Source organism: Crinia signifera, chromosome 1, assembly GCF_055691185.1.
Source record: "Crinia signifera chromosome 1, ASM5569118v1, whole genome shotgun sequence".
NCBI lineage: Eukaryota > Metazoa > Chordata > Amphibia > Anura > Myobatrachidae > Crinia > Crinia signifera.
Window position 1 is genome coordinate 352,485,545 of NC_139217.1, and position 17,756 is coordinate 352,503,300.

Consider the following 17,756-nt stretch of genomic DNA (forward strand, 5'->3'; position numbering starts at 1 on the left):
CAGGTAGGTGCAGCGGTCAGCCTGCTACACTAACAGGATGCCGCCTCTGCTTTGAAGTCTACTCGCACCCCCCCACCACTGGTCCTTGCTCCTCTGCCGCCCGCCGGGTACACATGCCTTAAATGCTGCTGCCACTGGTCCCCACTCCTCTGCCGCCCGCCGGGTACACGCGGCTACAATGCTGCCACCACTGGTCCCAGACACAGGGAGGCTCTCATTCCTGCAGCGGCTGAACCCCAGCTGGGTGCCCACGGAGGGTCTCTTACCCCCGCTGCCACTGGACCCCTGCTGGACACCCCCTTTTTCTGGAGCGTGCACGCCGAAGGCATGCACATAAATGCGGCCTTATGTTTCCATACCCCCACTTCAAAATTTCCAATTTGAGCACTGCCTACCAGTATATTTTCGGACTGTGGGAGGAAACCGAAGTACCCCGAGTAAACCCACGCAAGCACAAGGAGAATATACAAACTATGGGCTAAATAGTTATTAGCTGTACCCCTGAATGTTATTTTCCAGAGAATTTTGACCTCGTCCATTTATGACCTCGTCGGCCACCAAGTATCCTTTGAGAGAGATAACGTTTATGGACATAAAAGCTGATCAGCTCCTCACTGCCATGTTGTTGGCTATGTTTGAAAAATGATAGCTCGAAGCTGGTTGGATGATACGTTATCTCTCTCTACTTTATCAAGGCTTACTACATCGATCCCCAAGTCACTTATCAGAAGGGTGGCTGGTATCCTCTTTCCCAAGCAGTTCCCATCATTCTGGACTGTAGGTGCTACCATTTTAGACAGTGTCACCAGATAAGCTCTGACAACCAGCTCTTAGCTACTCCGGACACAGGTTCCGATCAACCTGTCAGCACCTCTAGGACACCCTATGTAAACCAGGAAATACAGAGCTAGTACAGCTTCTCTCATAAAGGATCAAGACCCTGTGTCTTGTTTCTGTATTGCTTCTAGCATTTTGTTCCAGAACTTCCAGTATATTCAGGCAACCTGCTCCAGCATTGCTTCATAGCATTCTGCTCCAGTACATTATGTCAGCCTTCTCCAGTTGTGCTTCCTGCACCCAGTCCCAGCATAATAAATACAGCTAGCCCAAGGGGTCCTGACCCAAATCCCTAACTTCCTAGTGCCTTGGCATTTGGTGTGTATATCAGGCTCAGAAACAGTGTTTATGCATTGGTTAGTGGTAGGTAATTATATATAATGTAATGAATTGTAACAAAGTAAAAATATCACATGCAAATGGGTCATGGAATTAGATACATTGCATTCAAATGTCATCTGCTTTGCAACTAACAGTGGGGCTGATGTTCATTTGGACACATGCCAGTTTGTGTAGCTTAAGCTGGCCATACATCATAACAAGCTTGCAATCCTGATCATGTTACATTTTCTCCTGAACTCCCCGGCAGTCCTGGACTCACGTTGTGGTGCATTTTTGACACACGATGTGCGTACGATGCATAGTACAATCCAGCTGCTGCATATGATCGATCGTCTCACAATGTCTGGGAAAATGCCAGTCAAATGATGTGGGTTGTACCATCTATCAAACGACTGATCGCATGTGCATAAACCCCATCACGATCTGCACTAAATCACACCTGCTTATATGTGCAGCACATATGATCCGAGGATCAACCTCTCAACACATCATACCTAAACACCTCATAATGTGCACACAATCGATTGCATGACCCGTAGAAATCATGCATTCAGGCCTGCTTTTGTTCTGAAGTGCTTGACAAGAAAACAGGCTGCACGTATATCTACGCAGATTGACTTCTGCCCCTGGAAGGGATAGATGGGGAAGATTAAGGATGTCCTAACCAAGGCGAGTAAAGAAAGAGTATGTGAACATATGCAAACCAGCAGAGCGATGCATATATGACTATAATATTAGGCTAATTATGATGAAAATCGACAACACTTGCTAATTACTTTTGTTTGGCTGATTGCAGAAGGAGCTGTAACCTTTTTATTATACCTGCCATAAACTGGTTGCTTATACCAGCGATTAGAACGGGGCTGAAAACGGGAGCGTGCACCCGGCAATTTAAACCGCCGGGGCACACTCCCATCACTGGCAATATGGTCGCCAGTGACCATATTCCTAGTGATATCAGCCCCTATCGCTGCCGTGTGTACATGGATTTAGATTTGTGCTGTTAACTGTTAATTGTGCTCTGTTTTGTTCTTCTGTCATTTTTATGTCTAATTCTGTGTACCCTGTACTGTTCTAATGTGTTCTATATGTACGGCGCTGCGTACCACTTGTGTCGCCTTATAAATAAAAATATAATAATAAGAATAATCCTTAGGCTCAGTTATGTGGTGAGGGAGAGGATTCACTTTTGTTTTGTCACATATTTTATGATTGGAAGCCACAAGCACATGTTTTGCTTATTACATTGACTATAAATAATTTGAATTGGTCATGGACCACCAACCCAGGGCACTCCTGCACGGGCTCCGCAGCACCCCAGGGTGCCATGGCACACAGTTTGGGAACCACTGGCGTATACTATGGTTGCAGACATACATGCTTCTTTATAGCAACGCTTCCAAAATGTGAAACTGCTCATTTTAATTTTTTTTTGTGTGAAAACATTTCATTCTGACAATCATCAATGCAGTTACATTCTGTCTCTGCATCAGTAGCAGAATCTGTTGGCTGAAGGCACTTTCTTACCTCATTGATGCTGAAAATTTCAGGTGTAGGCCTCCTACATTATTTTCCTACATTAACCCCTTCTGAGGTGGGTTTTTTTTAGGGAGTGCTCCCCACAGGGCAATTTTTTTTTAAGAGCGATCTTTAAAACCCCCCCAAAAACACAGCTGTTTGTCCAAGGGCCGGGCAGTGCCGCTGAGCAGAATATCAGCCGCTGCCCCCTGCAATCTGGCTATGTGTGGGGTGATCTTACAAGGTCATGTTGCACACAGCTGGGGGGGGGGGGGAGGAGGCGGGGCTGGGCAGCTGGAGGCAAGCAGCGGCTGAATCTGAGTTCAGCTCTCAACTCAGCGGCGCTGCCCGGCACTATGCAGCGCAGACAGCAGCAATCCCGAGAAATTTCCAGGTTTGCCAGTCTGGGCACTGGAGCATAGCCCTGGAGTGCCCGGGAAGGGGTTAAAGTTGCATTCCAGCAATGAATTATTCAGAAACATTACATAGAGGGGCCGATTCAGACCTGCACGTTTAGGTCCAAATTCGGCCCTATCTTCAATGGCGGGGGACCACATATGTGCGTAAGTGGTAATGAGCATGTGCAGATCCCCTCCGGCAAGATTTTCAATCACAGTGGTGTTCGCATAGTGATTGGTAGCCAGGGGGCATTCTGGGTTGGACACTTGGCGTTTCATGGGCATGCCCACAAAAACTTTGTGTGTGCTTATAGATACACTGGGCGGGCACCAGGGAACACAGGCGTTCCGGACTGATGACGTCAGCGCATGCCCTCAGATTGGAGAAAACCGTGCAGCAGAAATGTCCTCGGCTACTTTTCTGCTGCGAACAGAGGAGAAGTCATTTGATGGTGAGTAACCAGGGAATGATTTCTCCTCCGTGCGGGCGCTTGTTTTGCGGATGTGTATGGTTATAACTCCTCTCGCAGCGTAGCGAGGGGATCTAGCCGGCAGGGAGTGCGTTTGCCGGGGCGGCAGGGTGATGTCAACCTCCTCTCTAGGCTCCGAATATATGCAGCCTAGCAAACAGGTCTGAATCAGGCACAACACTTCAGTTCATTTTCATGGTAAATTTGGTGTAAAAACATCAGTGTGTGATAGTAGTGATGAGATCTGGCAATACTGTATCTCTGTAAATAATGAATTTCATAAGACATATGAAAAGGTTTGTTATGACTCTATTATTCGAAAAAAATAATTAACTGTGCATCTTACACATGTCCCTTTCCGCCACATTGGATGTCACCTAACCAATTAGAATTTTTGTTAAATTCAAAAATATTTAGAGTGAAATAGTAGTAAGCCATTGGGACTGCTTAACCTGCACAGGAAAAATCAGAGCCCAGCCAGGTCTAATTTCATGGAACATTATTGTTACATTACCTTGGAAGAATTCCGTCACCAGTACATTGTACAATTATTTTTTTCGCAACAGTTGCTGACTTTTTTTTTACTTTTACTATAATCAATTTTAAACTTAAACTGATTTATGAGTGAAAAAAGTACAAGATTCATTATTCACCCTTATGTATATACCCAAATGCCCCATTCAGTCACATGGAATGGCCCTTCTAAATTATATACTGTAGCTTTATCTTTCTGGTAGGATTTTTTGTTTGTTTATTTTCAAAATGGCATTTGTATTATTTAGGCAGCGTTATTTACTTTACCCTTTGCATTTGTCAAAAACAATCTAAATCTGTATGTGTGTACACACTTGGCCAGATGTATCAAGCTTCAAAAAGTGATAAAATTGAGAGCGCCTAACTGTCATGTTACATGCTAGGTTTGAAAAATGACAGGTAATAGCTGATTGGCTGCTTAGTTTTCACTCCCCACTTTATCACTTTTTGGAAGGTCACAGGTTGGCAGGCATGCTATTTGGTAGTCATCAGATGAGCAGATTATTTGTGAAGCACAAAGCTTTTCCTATTCCTCTGCCTTTTTAGAGCTCTGATTTCTCTCCTTCAGATGCATCACTTTGCAGGACACCTCCAGGAGGTACTGAAGAGCAACGGACACAACAGGACCTTATGCCCTATATTGATGACTCGCCAAGTTCCTCCCCTCAGCTCAGTGCGAAGAGCCGCAGCAGCAGAGACACCCTATCCTCTGCGTCTCTGGAATCCAGCAAATCTGTGAGTAGGCATAATAAAGGCATGCTAAAATAAGTGGGACAAAGGCATTACGGGACAGGGTGAATGATATGTGCTGACACAGAGCCCTTATACAGAGATTTACAATCCACAGCATCAAATGGACTTAAAAGTGAAATCCTTTTCAGTGATATGGGCTGGTATAGATAAACATGTCTGCAGTGGCTTACAGTGTTTAATGCAGTGATGAGCATCATATAATTCAGATATTAGATGTTTTTTCTACTGAGTAGGTATATAGTATAAAACAGTCAGTGTTCCTTATATTGGCAAATGTGATTGCTAAAGAATAATGTGCAATAAGTTTGGTTAGAGCAAGTAGTAATATTGGGTGAAATGTAATAGGGTGAGAGATTTGGTAAGAAATCTCCAGTTTTTTTTAAAGCGGCAATCATTTACACTGCAAAATCAAACTGGTTCTCTCAGTTAAGGGGGGTATTCAATCCCACCAGTGACAGTCCAAATTGTTGAGCATTTGTTTTTCTCGTTTTGCCCGACATGAATATTTAGCTCGACAAGTCGAGTTCTCGCCTATTCAAACTGTAATTTCAATCCCACCAGTAACAGTCCGAATTGTCGAGCATTTGCATTTGTTTTTCTCATTTTGCTAACTGAAAATTTAGCTCGACAAGTCGAGTTCTCATCTGCTCGACAAGTCGAGTTCTCCCCTAGAGAGGAAAGTGGCAATTGTCAGATAGGCTTCATTTTTATAGTCAATTATATAAAAGTAGATATCTTGTTAAAAATGAAAATTCTCCTATAAAAACCATTTCCAAATCAGCAGACTGCACAATGCTGGTGTCTCCCTGAAGTCTCAGTACAGGAATGAGAGCTCTGAGGTAAATTGCAATGCATTGCATTGTAGAAGTAAACAAAAGAATTGCAACAAACAAACATTGTATCCTGAATAATTCTGCCCCAGCATGGATACAAGAGTCCTAAACATAGGCGTTTGATCAAACCAGAAGTAGACATAAATAGACATGTATACAGAAGACTTTCAATGGGCAAAATGCAGCACAGTGAACATGAAAGGTGAGCAGAAAAAAAGATAATACTTCTTATATGCCAAATGGAATAATTTAAACAAATGCGTAATAATGCAAGCTGAAAACTGATGCTGACAATGGAATAATGGGTTAAAGCATACCATATAAACATGCAGCAAATGTAAAGTTAATCAAAAGAGGAATATTTAGCAAAATATCACAAAGACAGAAGTCAAGATAAGCACTACAAACATTAGTACAATCCTGCATATACATTTAACACAATTTATGAACATGCAAAAAGAGAATCTCCCTTGTCACGACAGAAATAATTGTCGAGTTAAATTTGAGGGAAGAGTGATTTCAAACAGTCGAGGTCAGGTGAATTCTTTGACATTGAATAGGCTGCAGGAATTATCTCGACAGATTTTACCCAAAATAACGTTATGTTCAACTCGACAGTCGAGCAAACCGAAAACCAAATCAGGTGAGCTCTGCTCGACAAGTCGAGAAAACTAGACAATGAATAGGCGACCTCATAAATAACCAACCTCTCGTCGAGAAAACAACAAAGCTCGACAAAAATAAGGAGCTCGACAGACATTGAATACCCCCCTTAATCTCTCATCCTATTAAATTTCTCCTGTAATGTCTGTTAAGGCTCCCATACACTACAGTGGTTTGGGATGATTTTGCCTGTTCCTGAAGGATCAGGACGAGAAATCAGCCCAAATCGGATGTCTTTGATGTCCCATCGGGTCCGATGCGCGGTTCCGCATGCGATCCTGCCACCCGGCAAAACTCGTGGGGGATCGGATGGCCACACACTGCTGTGATACATTGCAGTAGTGTGTGGCCACTTTTAGTTTAACTCACTGTTATATTGATGCTTGAGACGTAAAAAGTTACTTCATATCAGAAGATCCCCAAGTAGCGCTAAGCCACTTGTTATGGTCCTCCGGTTTACATAATCTTTCTATTCTTGCAGACGGAGCTGGATCTGGAGAAGGGCCTGGAGATGAGGAAGTGGGTGCTGTCTGCAATTTTGGCTAGTGAGGAAACTTACTTGAGTCATCTGGAGGCTCTACTACTGGTAAGAGAGGAGAAATGTGGTTGTGCGATTATTTTTTGTATATTTTCTCAAAGTAAAGTACATCGACCCTCTTCTTCTGCAGCCAATGAAGCCCCTTAAAGCTGCTGCAACAACTTCACAGCCCGTTTTGACAATCCAGCAGATTGAAACTATTTTCTTCAAGGTTCCTGAGTTGTATGAGATCCACAAAGAATTTTATGATGCTTTGTTTCCGCGGGTACAGAAATGGAGCCACCAGCAGAGAGTGGGGGACCTTTTCCAAAAACTGGTGAGTGAAAGCCTCTGTGTTGGTGTTAAAGTGTCATTTTGTGCAACAACTTAACAGCATTGCGTGTTCCAGTTTTTTCCAGGATATTCTTTTTTTTTTTTTGTTATTAACCCCTTCCCGACATTTGACGTACATTTACGTCATGGCCGGGAGGTACTTCCCGACACATGGCATAAATGTACGTCATGAGTTTAAACTGTCACTGCGTCTCGAGACGCAGTGACAGAGGGACGATGTCTGCTGTCCCTGACAGCAGACATGTCCCTGCATGCCCAGGGGGGGCTGCGATGTCGCCCCCCCGTCGGCGATCGCTGTGATTGGCTGTTCAGTGTGAACAGCCATTCACAGCGTTTTCCTGTGTTACCAGCGAATCGGACGCTCGGTAACACAGGTGTCAATCACCGCCGGGCGTCAGGGGGCATGAGGGGGTCATCGGTGACGATGACACCTCACCCCACCCTCACCCCACCTGCCCCCAAGGCTGTGATTGGTCCGTGGGACCCACGGACCAATCACAGCCAAGGCGCGACATTTAAACTGACGGTGACTGCGCTGCAGACGCCATTCCGGTCTGGAATAGCGTGCAGAACGGTCACCGTGCCTGCCTGCCGTGAATACCGACCTGATCCTTGCTAATACTTACCTGATCCTTGCAAATACCTTACCTGATCACCTTATCACTGCTTGTAGCGTGCTGGACGCTTCCTGGATCTGACTTCCTGAGACTTCCTGCTGCTGCTGCAGTGTGATAGAGAGATAGAGAGATAGAGAGAGAGATAGAGAGAGATAGAGAGAGATAGAGAGAGATAGAGAGATAGTGACAGAGAGAGCTATATTTTGTGTCTGCTACCCCCCCTTTTTGGGGGTGCAGGGGTTTTCTATATATATATAACTGTCAGTGCTGCTGCTGCAGTGTCATACAGTGATAGATAGTGATAGATAGTGATAGATAGTGAGAGGTAGAGAGATAGAGAGATTTGTGTCTGCTACCCCCCCTTTTTGGGGGTGCAGGGGTTTTATTTTATATATATAACTGTCAGTGCTGCTGCTGCAGTGTCATAGAGTGATAGATAGTGATAGATAGTGAGAGATAGAGAGATAGAGAGAGATAGTGACAGAGAGTGATAGAGAGTGTATATTTTGTGTCTGCTACCCCCCCTTTTTGGGGGTGCAGTTTTTTTTTATACATATAACTGTCAGTGCTGCTGCTGCAGTGTCCTAGAGTGATAGATAGTGAGAGATAGTGAGAGATAGAGAGATAGAGAGAGATAGTGACAGAGAGTGATAGAGAGTGTATATTTTGTGTCTGCTACCCCCCCTTTTGTGCTGATCAGTATATCTGTGCTGATCAGCAACTTTTTGGGGGCGCAGAGGTTTTTTTTTTATATATATACCTGTCAGTTGCTGCCAGTTGCACTGTCAGTTGCACCAAAGGTTGTGCACCTGCTGTCCCTCACTGGTAATCAGTGTCGCATCACTGATCACCTTTTTTTTTTTTTGTGAGTGCTGTGGGGTCTTTTTTTAATTTTTTTTTTACACACACTGATTTTGTGGGTGTCCTGTGGCCACTGTGCGCCGATCAGTGACGTACATCACTGATCAGCTTTTTCGGCACAGGGTTGATCAATTTTTTTTTTTTTTTTTTTTTGATCAGATTCCTGTTGCCTTTGAGCGCTGTTCAGTGACAGACGTTACTGACCAACATCTGTGCTCAATTTTTGGCGCAGGACCTTTTTTTTTTTTTTTTAACCCCTTCAATTTTTTATTTTTAACCCCTTCATTTTTTTTTTTTTTATTGGTATAAAGTATTTTTTTTTTTCTGCACCACATACACACTACATACCCCCCGGATTGAAATAAAGTTTGTACCCCCCCCTACACTATACACGTGTTGAAACATTTCACTACCAGTAACACAAAAATAAAAATGGCATCCCAAATGTCCTCCCAAATGTCCTCCCAAATGTCCTCCCAGTCATCCAGGAGAATGTATTCAGTGGAGGAGGCATATGCCATGCTTGCCTCTGACTCTGACACAGGCAGTGATGCAAGCGGGGAATTTGAAGGATTCGTCTTAAGCTCCTCTTCCTCCTCTGGTGATGAGGGACCCCCTCAAAGACGCCCCCGTAGATCAGCTGAGATTCCCCCCCCAATAATTGATCTAGTATGGACCCCACCACCAGACAATTTTGAGCCCCAGGTTCCTGAGTTTTTGGCCATGCCAGGAATCCAATTTGATTCCACAGGTCTCAGAGAAATTGACTTTTTCAAATTATTTTTCTCTGATGATTTTATAAATTTAATGGTGGACCAAACTAATTTATATGCCCAGCAGTTTATTGCTCAAAACCCCACGTCATCATTTGCTAGGTGGACCCCTGTAGATGCAGTAGAGATGATGACGTTTTGGGGTCTGGTGTTTCATATGGGCATAGTAAAAAAGCCAGAAATTAGGCAATATTGGAGTACAGATGTTCTGTACAGTACTCCATTTTACCGTATGGCCATGCCCCGGACTCGATTTGAGACAATTCTTAAATTTATACATTACACCGATAATGCACAGTGCCCACCCAGAGATGATCCCACCTTTGACCGGCTATTCAAAGTCAGGCCGGTCATTGATCATTTCAGTGCCAAATTTGAAGAGGTGTACATCCCTGAAAAATTTATTTGTATCGACGAGTCCCTTATACATTTTAAAGGAAGGGTTAAATTCCGCCAGTACCTTCCCAGTAAGAGGGCAAGGTATGGCATAAAAATGTATAAACTGTGTGAAAGCACCTCAGGGTACACCCACAGGTTTAGGGTTTATGAAGGGAAGGATTCAAGAATTCAACCGCCAGAATGCCCCCCCTCCCTCGTAGGTGTTAGTGGGAAAATTGTCTGGGATTTAGTGCACCCCTTCCTGGATAAAGGTTATCACCTCTATGTGGATAACTTTTACACTAGCATCCCCCTGTTTAAGGCCCTTGGTTCAAGAGGTACAGCAGCTTGCGGTACTGTGCGCAAGAACCAAAGAGGCCTCCCAAAAACGCACATTGCCCAAGTAATGAGAAGGGGTGAAAGCAGGGGAATATGCAACGAAAATATGTTGTTGGTCAAATATAAGGACAAGAGGGATGTCCTTATACTGACAACAATTCACGGAGACAGTACCACCTCCGTCCCTGTACGAGGTACCAGTACCCACACCTCCAAACCTAATTGTATCCTGGATTACAATAGGTACATGGGCGGAGTGGATCTTTCAGATCAGGTACTGAAGCCGTACAGTGCCCTGCGGAAAACAAAAATCTGGTACAAGAAGGTGGCCGTGTATATCATCCAGATGGCACTGTATAACGCTTACGTGCTATTCCGTTCTACCGGCCAGAGGGGGACATTTATGCACTTTCAAGAGGAAGTCATAAAGGGCCTAATATTTGGGAACCAGCAGGCAGAGGGCCCCAGTACTTCTAGTACTGGCCCCCGTATTGTACCAGGGCAGCATTTTCCTGATGAAATCCCCTCCACTGGAAAAAAGGGCAGGACACAAAAAAGGTGCAAAGTTTGCTATAAAAAGGGAATAAGAAAGCAAACTATTTTCCAGTGTGACACTTGCCCCGACAAACCCGGCCTATGTATAAAGGAGTGTTTTAAAATATACCACACATCTATGGAATATTAGGTTCATAATTTCACCGTGCTTCGGGGGTCTTGCTAATGCCACATAGCACCCACCATTCATTCCACCAGAATCTGAGCCGCAAAATCCAAAAATCACTCCTTCCCTTCTGAGTCCTGCCATGCACCCAACTGGTATTTTTTGGTCACATGTGAGGCATTGCCGTACTCGGGAGAAATTGGGGCACAGATTTTGGGGTGCTTTGTCTCCTTCATTCCTTGTGAAAATGAAAAATTTTGAGCCAGTACTGCATTTTTGTGTAAAAAAATGTAATTTTTCATGTTCACTGCCCAGTTTTATCAAAATTGGTGAAACCCCTGGGGGTTTGAAATGTACACTATACCCCTAGATGAATTCCCTGAGGGGTGTAGTTTGCAAAATGGGGTCACTTGTGGGGGGGTTCCACTGTATTGGTGCTTTGGGGGTCTTGCTAATGCGACATAGCACCCACCATCATTCCACCAGAATTTGTGCTGCAAAATCCAAATATCACTCCTTCCCTTCTGAGTCCTGCCACTTTTTGGTCACACATGAGGCATTGCCGTACTCGGGAGAAATTGGGGCACAGATTTTGGGGTGCTTTGTCTCCTTCATTCCTTCTGAAAATGAAAAATTTTGAGCCAGAACTGCATTTTTGTGTAAAAAAATGTAATTTTTCATTTTCACTGCCCACTTGTATCAAAATTGGTGAAACCCCTGGGGGTTTGAAATGTACACTATACCCCTAGATGAATTCCCTGAGGGGTGTAGTTTGCAAAATGGGGTGACTTGTGGGGGGGTTCCACTGTATTGGTGCAACATAGCACCCACCATTCATTCCACCAGAATCTGTGCTGCAAAATCCAAAAATCACTCCTTCCCTTCTGAGTCCTGCCATGCACCCAACTGGTATTTTTTGGTCACATGTGAGGCATTGCCGTACTCGGGAGAAATTGGGGCACAGATTTTGGGGTGCTTTTTCTCCTTCATACCTTCTGAAAATGAAAAATTTTGAGCCAGAACTGCATTTTTGTGTAAAAAATGTAATTTTTCATGTTCACTGCCCACTTGTATCAAAATTGGTGAAACCCCTGGGGGTTTGAAATGTACACTATACCCCTAGATGAATTCCCTGAGGGGTGTAGTTTGCAAAATGGGGTCACTTGTGGGGGGGTTCCACTGTATTGGTGCTTGGGGGGTCTTGCTAATGCGACATAGCACCCACCAAAATTCCACCAGAATCTGAGCTGCAAAATCCAAAAATCACTCCTTCCCTTTTGAGTCCTGCCATGCACCCAACTGGTATTTTTTGGTCACATGTGAGGCATTGCCGTACTCGGGAGAAATTGGGGCACAGATTTTGGGGTGCTTTTTCTCCTTCATACCTTCTGAAAATGAAAAATTTTGAGCCAGAACTGCATTTTTGTGTAAAAAATGTAATTTTTCATGTTCACTGCCCACTTGTATCAAAATTGGTGAAACCCCTGGGGGTTTGAAATGTACACTATACCCCTAGATGAATTCCCTGAGGGGTGTAGTTTGCAAAATGGGGTGACTTGTGGGGGGGTTCCACTGTATTGGTGCTTGGGGGGTCTTGCTAATGCGACATAGCACCCACCAAAATTCCACCAGAATCTGAGCTGCAAAATCCAAAAATCACTCCTTCCCTTCTGAGTCCTGCCATGCACCCAAATGGTATTTTTTGGTCACATGTGAGGCATTGCCGTACTCGGGAGAAATTGGGGCACAGATTTTGGGGTGCTTTGTCTCCTTCATACCTTCTGAAAATGAAAAATTTTGAGCCAGAACTGCATTTTTGTGTAAAAAAATGTAATTTTTCATTTTCACTGCCCACTTGTATCAAAATTGGTGAAACCCCTGGGGGTTTGAAATGTACACTATACCCCTAGATGAATTCCCTGAGGGGTGTACTTTGCAAAATGGGGTGACTTGTGGGGGGGTTCCACTGTATTGGTGCAACATAGCACCCACCATTCATTCCACCAAAATCTGTGCTGCAAAATCCAAAAATCACTCCTTCCGTTCTGAGTCCTGCCATGCACCCAACTGGTATTTTTTGGTCACATGTGAGGCATTTCCGTACTCGGGAGAAATTGGGGCACAGATTTTGGGGTGCTTTTTCTCCTTCATACCTTCTGAAAATGAAAAATTTTGAGCCAGAACTGCATTTTTGTGTAAAAAAATGTAATTTTTCATTTTCACTGCCCACTTGTATCAAAATTGGTGAAACCCCTGGGGGTTTGAAATGTACACTATACCCCTAGATGAATTCCCTGAGGGGTGTAGTTTTCAAAATGGGGTGACTTGTGGGGGGGTTCCACTGTATTGGTGCTTGGGGGGTCTTGCTAATGCGACATAGCACCCACCAAAATTCCACCAGAATCTGAGCTGCAAAATCCAAAAATCACTCCTTCCGTTCTGAGTCCTGCCATGCACCCAACTGGTATTTTTTGGTCACATGTGAGGCATTGCCGTACTCGGGAGAAATTGGGGCACAGATTTTGGGGTGCTTTTTCTCCTTCATACCTTCTGAAAATGAAAAATTTCGAGCCAGAACTGCATTTTTGTGTAAAAAATGTAATTTTTCATTTTCACTGCCCACTTGTATCAAAATTGGTGAAACCCCTGGGGGTTTGAAATGTACACTATACCCCTAGATGAATTCCCTGAGGGGTGTAGTTTTCAAAATGGGGTGACTTGTGGGGGGGTTCCACTGTATTGGTGCTTGGGGGGTCTTGCTAATGCGACATAGCACCCACCAAAATTCCACCAGAATCTGAGCCGCAAAATCCAAAAATCACTCCTTCCGTTCTGAGTCCTGCCATGCACCCAACTGGTATTTTTTGGTCACATGTGAGGCATTTCCGTACTCGGGAGAAATTGGGGCACATATTTTGGGGTGCTTTTTCTCCTTCATACCTTCTGAAAATGAAAAATTTTGAGCCAGAACTGCATTTTTGTGTAAAAAAATGTAATTTTTCATTTTCACTGCCCACTTGTATCAAAATTGGTGAAACCCCTGGGGGTTTGAAATGTACACTATACCCCTAGATGAATTCCCTGAGGGGTGTACTTTGCAAAATGGGGTGACTTGTGGGGGGGTTCCACTGTATTGGTGCAACATAGCACCCACCATTCATTCCACCAGAATCTGTGCTGCAAAATCCAAAAATCACTCCTTCCCTTCTGAGTCCTGCCATGCACCCAACTGGTATTTTTTGGTCACATGTGAGGCATTGCCGTACTCGGGAGAAATTGGGGCACAGATTTTGGGGTGCTTTTTCTCCTTCATACCTTCTGAAAATGAAAAATTTTGAGCCAGAACTGCATTTTTGTGTAAAAAAATGTAATTTTTCATTTTCACTGCCCACTTGTATCAAAATTGGTGAAACCCCTGGGGGTTTGAAATGTACACTATACCCCTAGATGAATTCCCTGAGGGGTGTAGTTTTCAAAATGGGGTGACTTGTGGGGGGGTTCCACTGTATTGGTGCTTTGGGGGTCTTGCTAATGCGACATAGCACCCACCAAAATTCCACCAGAATCTGAGCTGCAAAATCCAAAAATCACTCCTTCCCTTCTGAGTCCTGCCATGCACCCAACTGGTATTTTTTGGTCACATGTGAGGCATTGCCGTACTCGGGAGAAATTGGGGCACAGATTTTGGGGTGCTTTGTCTCCTTCATACCTTCTGAAAATGACAAATTTGGAGCCAGAACTGTATTTTTGTGTAAAAAAAATAATTTTTCATTTTCACTGCCCAGTTGTACCACAATTGGTGAAACCCCTGGGGGTTTGAAATGTACACTATACCCCTAGATGAATTCCCTGAGGGGTGTAGTTTGCAAAATGGGGTCACTTGTGGGGGGGTTCCTAACTTTTAGCATCTTATGGTGCCTAGAAACCTACATGGTGCCTAAAAAATAATCTCATAAAAAGGAGGCTCCAAAATCAAGTAGGTGCTCCTTCTATTATGAAGCCTGTGGTTTGGTCACCGTGCACACTAGGGCCACATATAGGATATTTATGAAAACAAAAGAATTGGGGGAATCAATTTTCAGTCACATTTCTCTAGTAAAATGTACTGTGTTCCTTAGAAAAATGTATTAAAATTGCAAATCTGCAAAAAAAAAGAAATTTTGAAATTTCACCTACACTTTGTTTTAATTCCTGTGAAACACCTAAAGGGTTAACAAACTTCCAAAATGCTGTTTTGAATACTGTGAGGGGTGCAGTTTTTGAAATGGCATCATTTATGGGGGTGTCTCACATACAAGTCCCTCAAAGTCACATCAGAACTGAACTGGTCCCTAAAAAAATCAGTGTTTGAAATTTTCTTGAAAATTTGAGAATTTGCTATTCATATTGTAAGCCTCCTAGTGTCCCAAAAAATTAAAAGGAAGTTGAAATAATGATGTCAACATAAAGTAGACATATGGTCTATGTTAGTTATTCACTATTTTGAGTGGTAAGATTATTTGTCTCACAAGCAGAAAATTTAACATTTTGCAAATCGCTAAATTTTCCATTTTTTCACGATATTTTGGTATTTTTCACAAAAAAACACAGACTGTATCGACCCAAATTTACCACTAATTTGAAGTACAATGTGTCACGAAAAAACAATCTCAAAATCACTGGGATAAGTAAAAGCAAAAAAAAGTTATCCCCACTTAAGTGAGACATGTCAGATTTGAAAAAAAGGGCTCTGTCAGGAACGCAAAAACTGGCTCTGTCAGGAAGGGGTTAAAAAAACTTTTGTATTTTAATGACTTGTATTAAAGAAATCAGATTATTTCTTCCAACAGAACATTTATAATAGGTAACTTTAATCTCTTATTTTATTTGCCACCCAACTTTTATGCCTGCATCAAGCTTTACATGACATGGGTGTACTTTATTCTTTCAAATTAATGGAAGCCCCAATTTATGTCTCATGAAACAGGATGGCACCTAACATCTACCTTGTGTTCCTTCTATCACCTATATTTGTGTTCTGTACTAATGTATTGTTCCTATCATCTTACGACTTCTATCATAGGACCATATTCTACCATATAAAATAGATAATGTTCCTGTCCTATGTTACACTCCTTTTCTTGTCTTCATTATACTTCTTTATATCTCTAATTATGTGTTTGATGTTGTTCCTACTCTGCAAACTCTTGCTTCTCCTTGCCTTGTGCTCATTTCTCATTCACATCATTTTCTTCTATCCTTCCTTTCTCCTCCCCACACGTTTTTTTTAATTTGTTTCATCTTCCATGTCTCAGGCCAGTCAGCTCGGTGTGTATCGCGCCTTTGTTGACAACTACGAGGTTGCCATGGAAACGGCGGAGAAATGTTGCCAGGCCAATGCTCAGTTTGCTGAAATTTCAGAGGTGAGAACAACTTACATTTGTGTATGCGAAGGAACCTCTATAAAATAGATTTTGCAAATAAATGCCTTACACAATGCATCTGCTGTATAGCCTACTGTTGTTCTGAGATCCTACTTGGGTGAAGACAGTATGAATTTTATACCAAATTTTATTCACTTTCTAATTTTACACCCTAAGTCCTGTGCACTTCATTGATAGACAGCATTTGAAATTTATTAAAATATAGTGAATATATTATGTATCTGGTTGATATATCTACATTGTCTAGATAGTCTGTAGGTCGACAGCAAAAGTTTGACATTCAGAAGGTCAACAGGGTTAAAAGGTTGACATTCAAAAGTTCACAATTGTAATTATTTTTATTTTTTTTACATCATCATCTATGTCTGCATAGAGGGAGAATATAATAGTGTGTCGAGTGTAGTGAGGCATCATACTACAATATTGGAATGACAGAATCGTATATGGCGCTATGCAGCCCTAATGTTACAGCTCCCACGAGTGTCACCCACACTTCAATACCATACATCTCTCTGTAGTGAGGCATCATGCCCGAAGCATGGCAAGCAAAGCATTATACTAATTGATGATCCATGTCAACAGCTGGGGACATTGACACTATAAAAATGTGAAAAACTTATGTCGACCTTTCGATTGTAGACATTTTGTTCATGTTGTCCTTCTGACCCTATCGAACTTTTGAATGTCAAACTTTTGATTGTAGACATTTTCACCTTGTTGACCTTTTGCTGTTGACCTTCTGACTTTCTATCTAGATACTGTATATCAATCCCCAACCAATATGTTATTGGCCTGTGTGTTCTACCCACAATGTTTCAGTTCTGTATTACACAATGATTGCAGCGATGGAACCGCTTACATACAGTATAGCACCCTCGATTTGTCACCTTAGTCAGTAGGCTTTATCTTCTCTAAGATCTTTAACTCAAGGGCAAACCAAGTGCAAATATCCCATAAATGAGCTAAAAATATATTCTTCCAGCTTAAAATATGTTGCAAAACAGGCCATGTGTTTGTGCAGATTGTATCTAGCCACTTTATATAGTTTCCAGCAGGCAGACCGAGAATGCTGCTCATACTTTCGTGGCCAAATTGGGTGAGAAACAATTGTTTGGCACCATAGATTAAGACCCGGTTAGCTCATTCGGAAAGTGACAGCACTATGGCCCTTATTCAGATCTGACCGCAGTACAAATTTATTCTCAAAATGGCCAAAACCATGTGCACTGCAGGTGGGGCAGATGTAACATGTGCAGAGAGAGTTACATTTGGGTTGGGTGTGTTGAAACTGAAATCTAAATTGCAGTGTAAAAATAATGCACCCAGTATTTACCCTGCACAGAAACAAAATAACTCACACAAATCTAACGCTCTCTGCGCATGTTACATCTGCCCCACCTGCAGTGCACAGGGTTTTGCCCATTTTGAGAACAAATTTGTACTGCGATCAGATCTGAATAAGGGCCTATACGCAGATCTCCCTTG

At 42.8% G+C, this 17,756-nt stretch overlaps 1 protein-coding gene across 3 annotated transcripts in view; it reads left to right on the forward strand.

Moving 5' to 3' along the window:
- Positions 1–17,756, forward strand: part of BCR (BCR activator of RhoGEF and GTPase) — a 70,142-nt gene that overhangs the window by 25,809 nt on the left and 26,577 nt on the right. For 2 of the 3 annotated variants that reach the window (XM_083147976.1, XM_083147985.1), the window contains exons 2-5: positions 4,668–4,834; positions 6,830–6,934; positions 7,017–7,202; positions 16,143–16,250. In XM_083147976.1, coding sequence (XP_083004102.1) covers positions 4,668–4,834; positions 6,830–6,934; positions 7,017–7,202; positions 16,143–16,250 — 566 coding nt within the window. Of the gene's footprint in view, positions 1–3,422; positions 3,548–4,667; positions 4,835–6,829; positions 6,935–7,016; positions 7,203–16,142; positions 16,251–17,756 lie in introns of those variants that run through there. The other variant, XM_083147994.1, reaches the window with a different exon arrangement.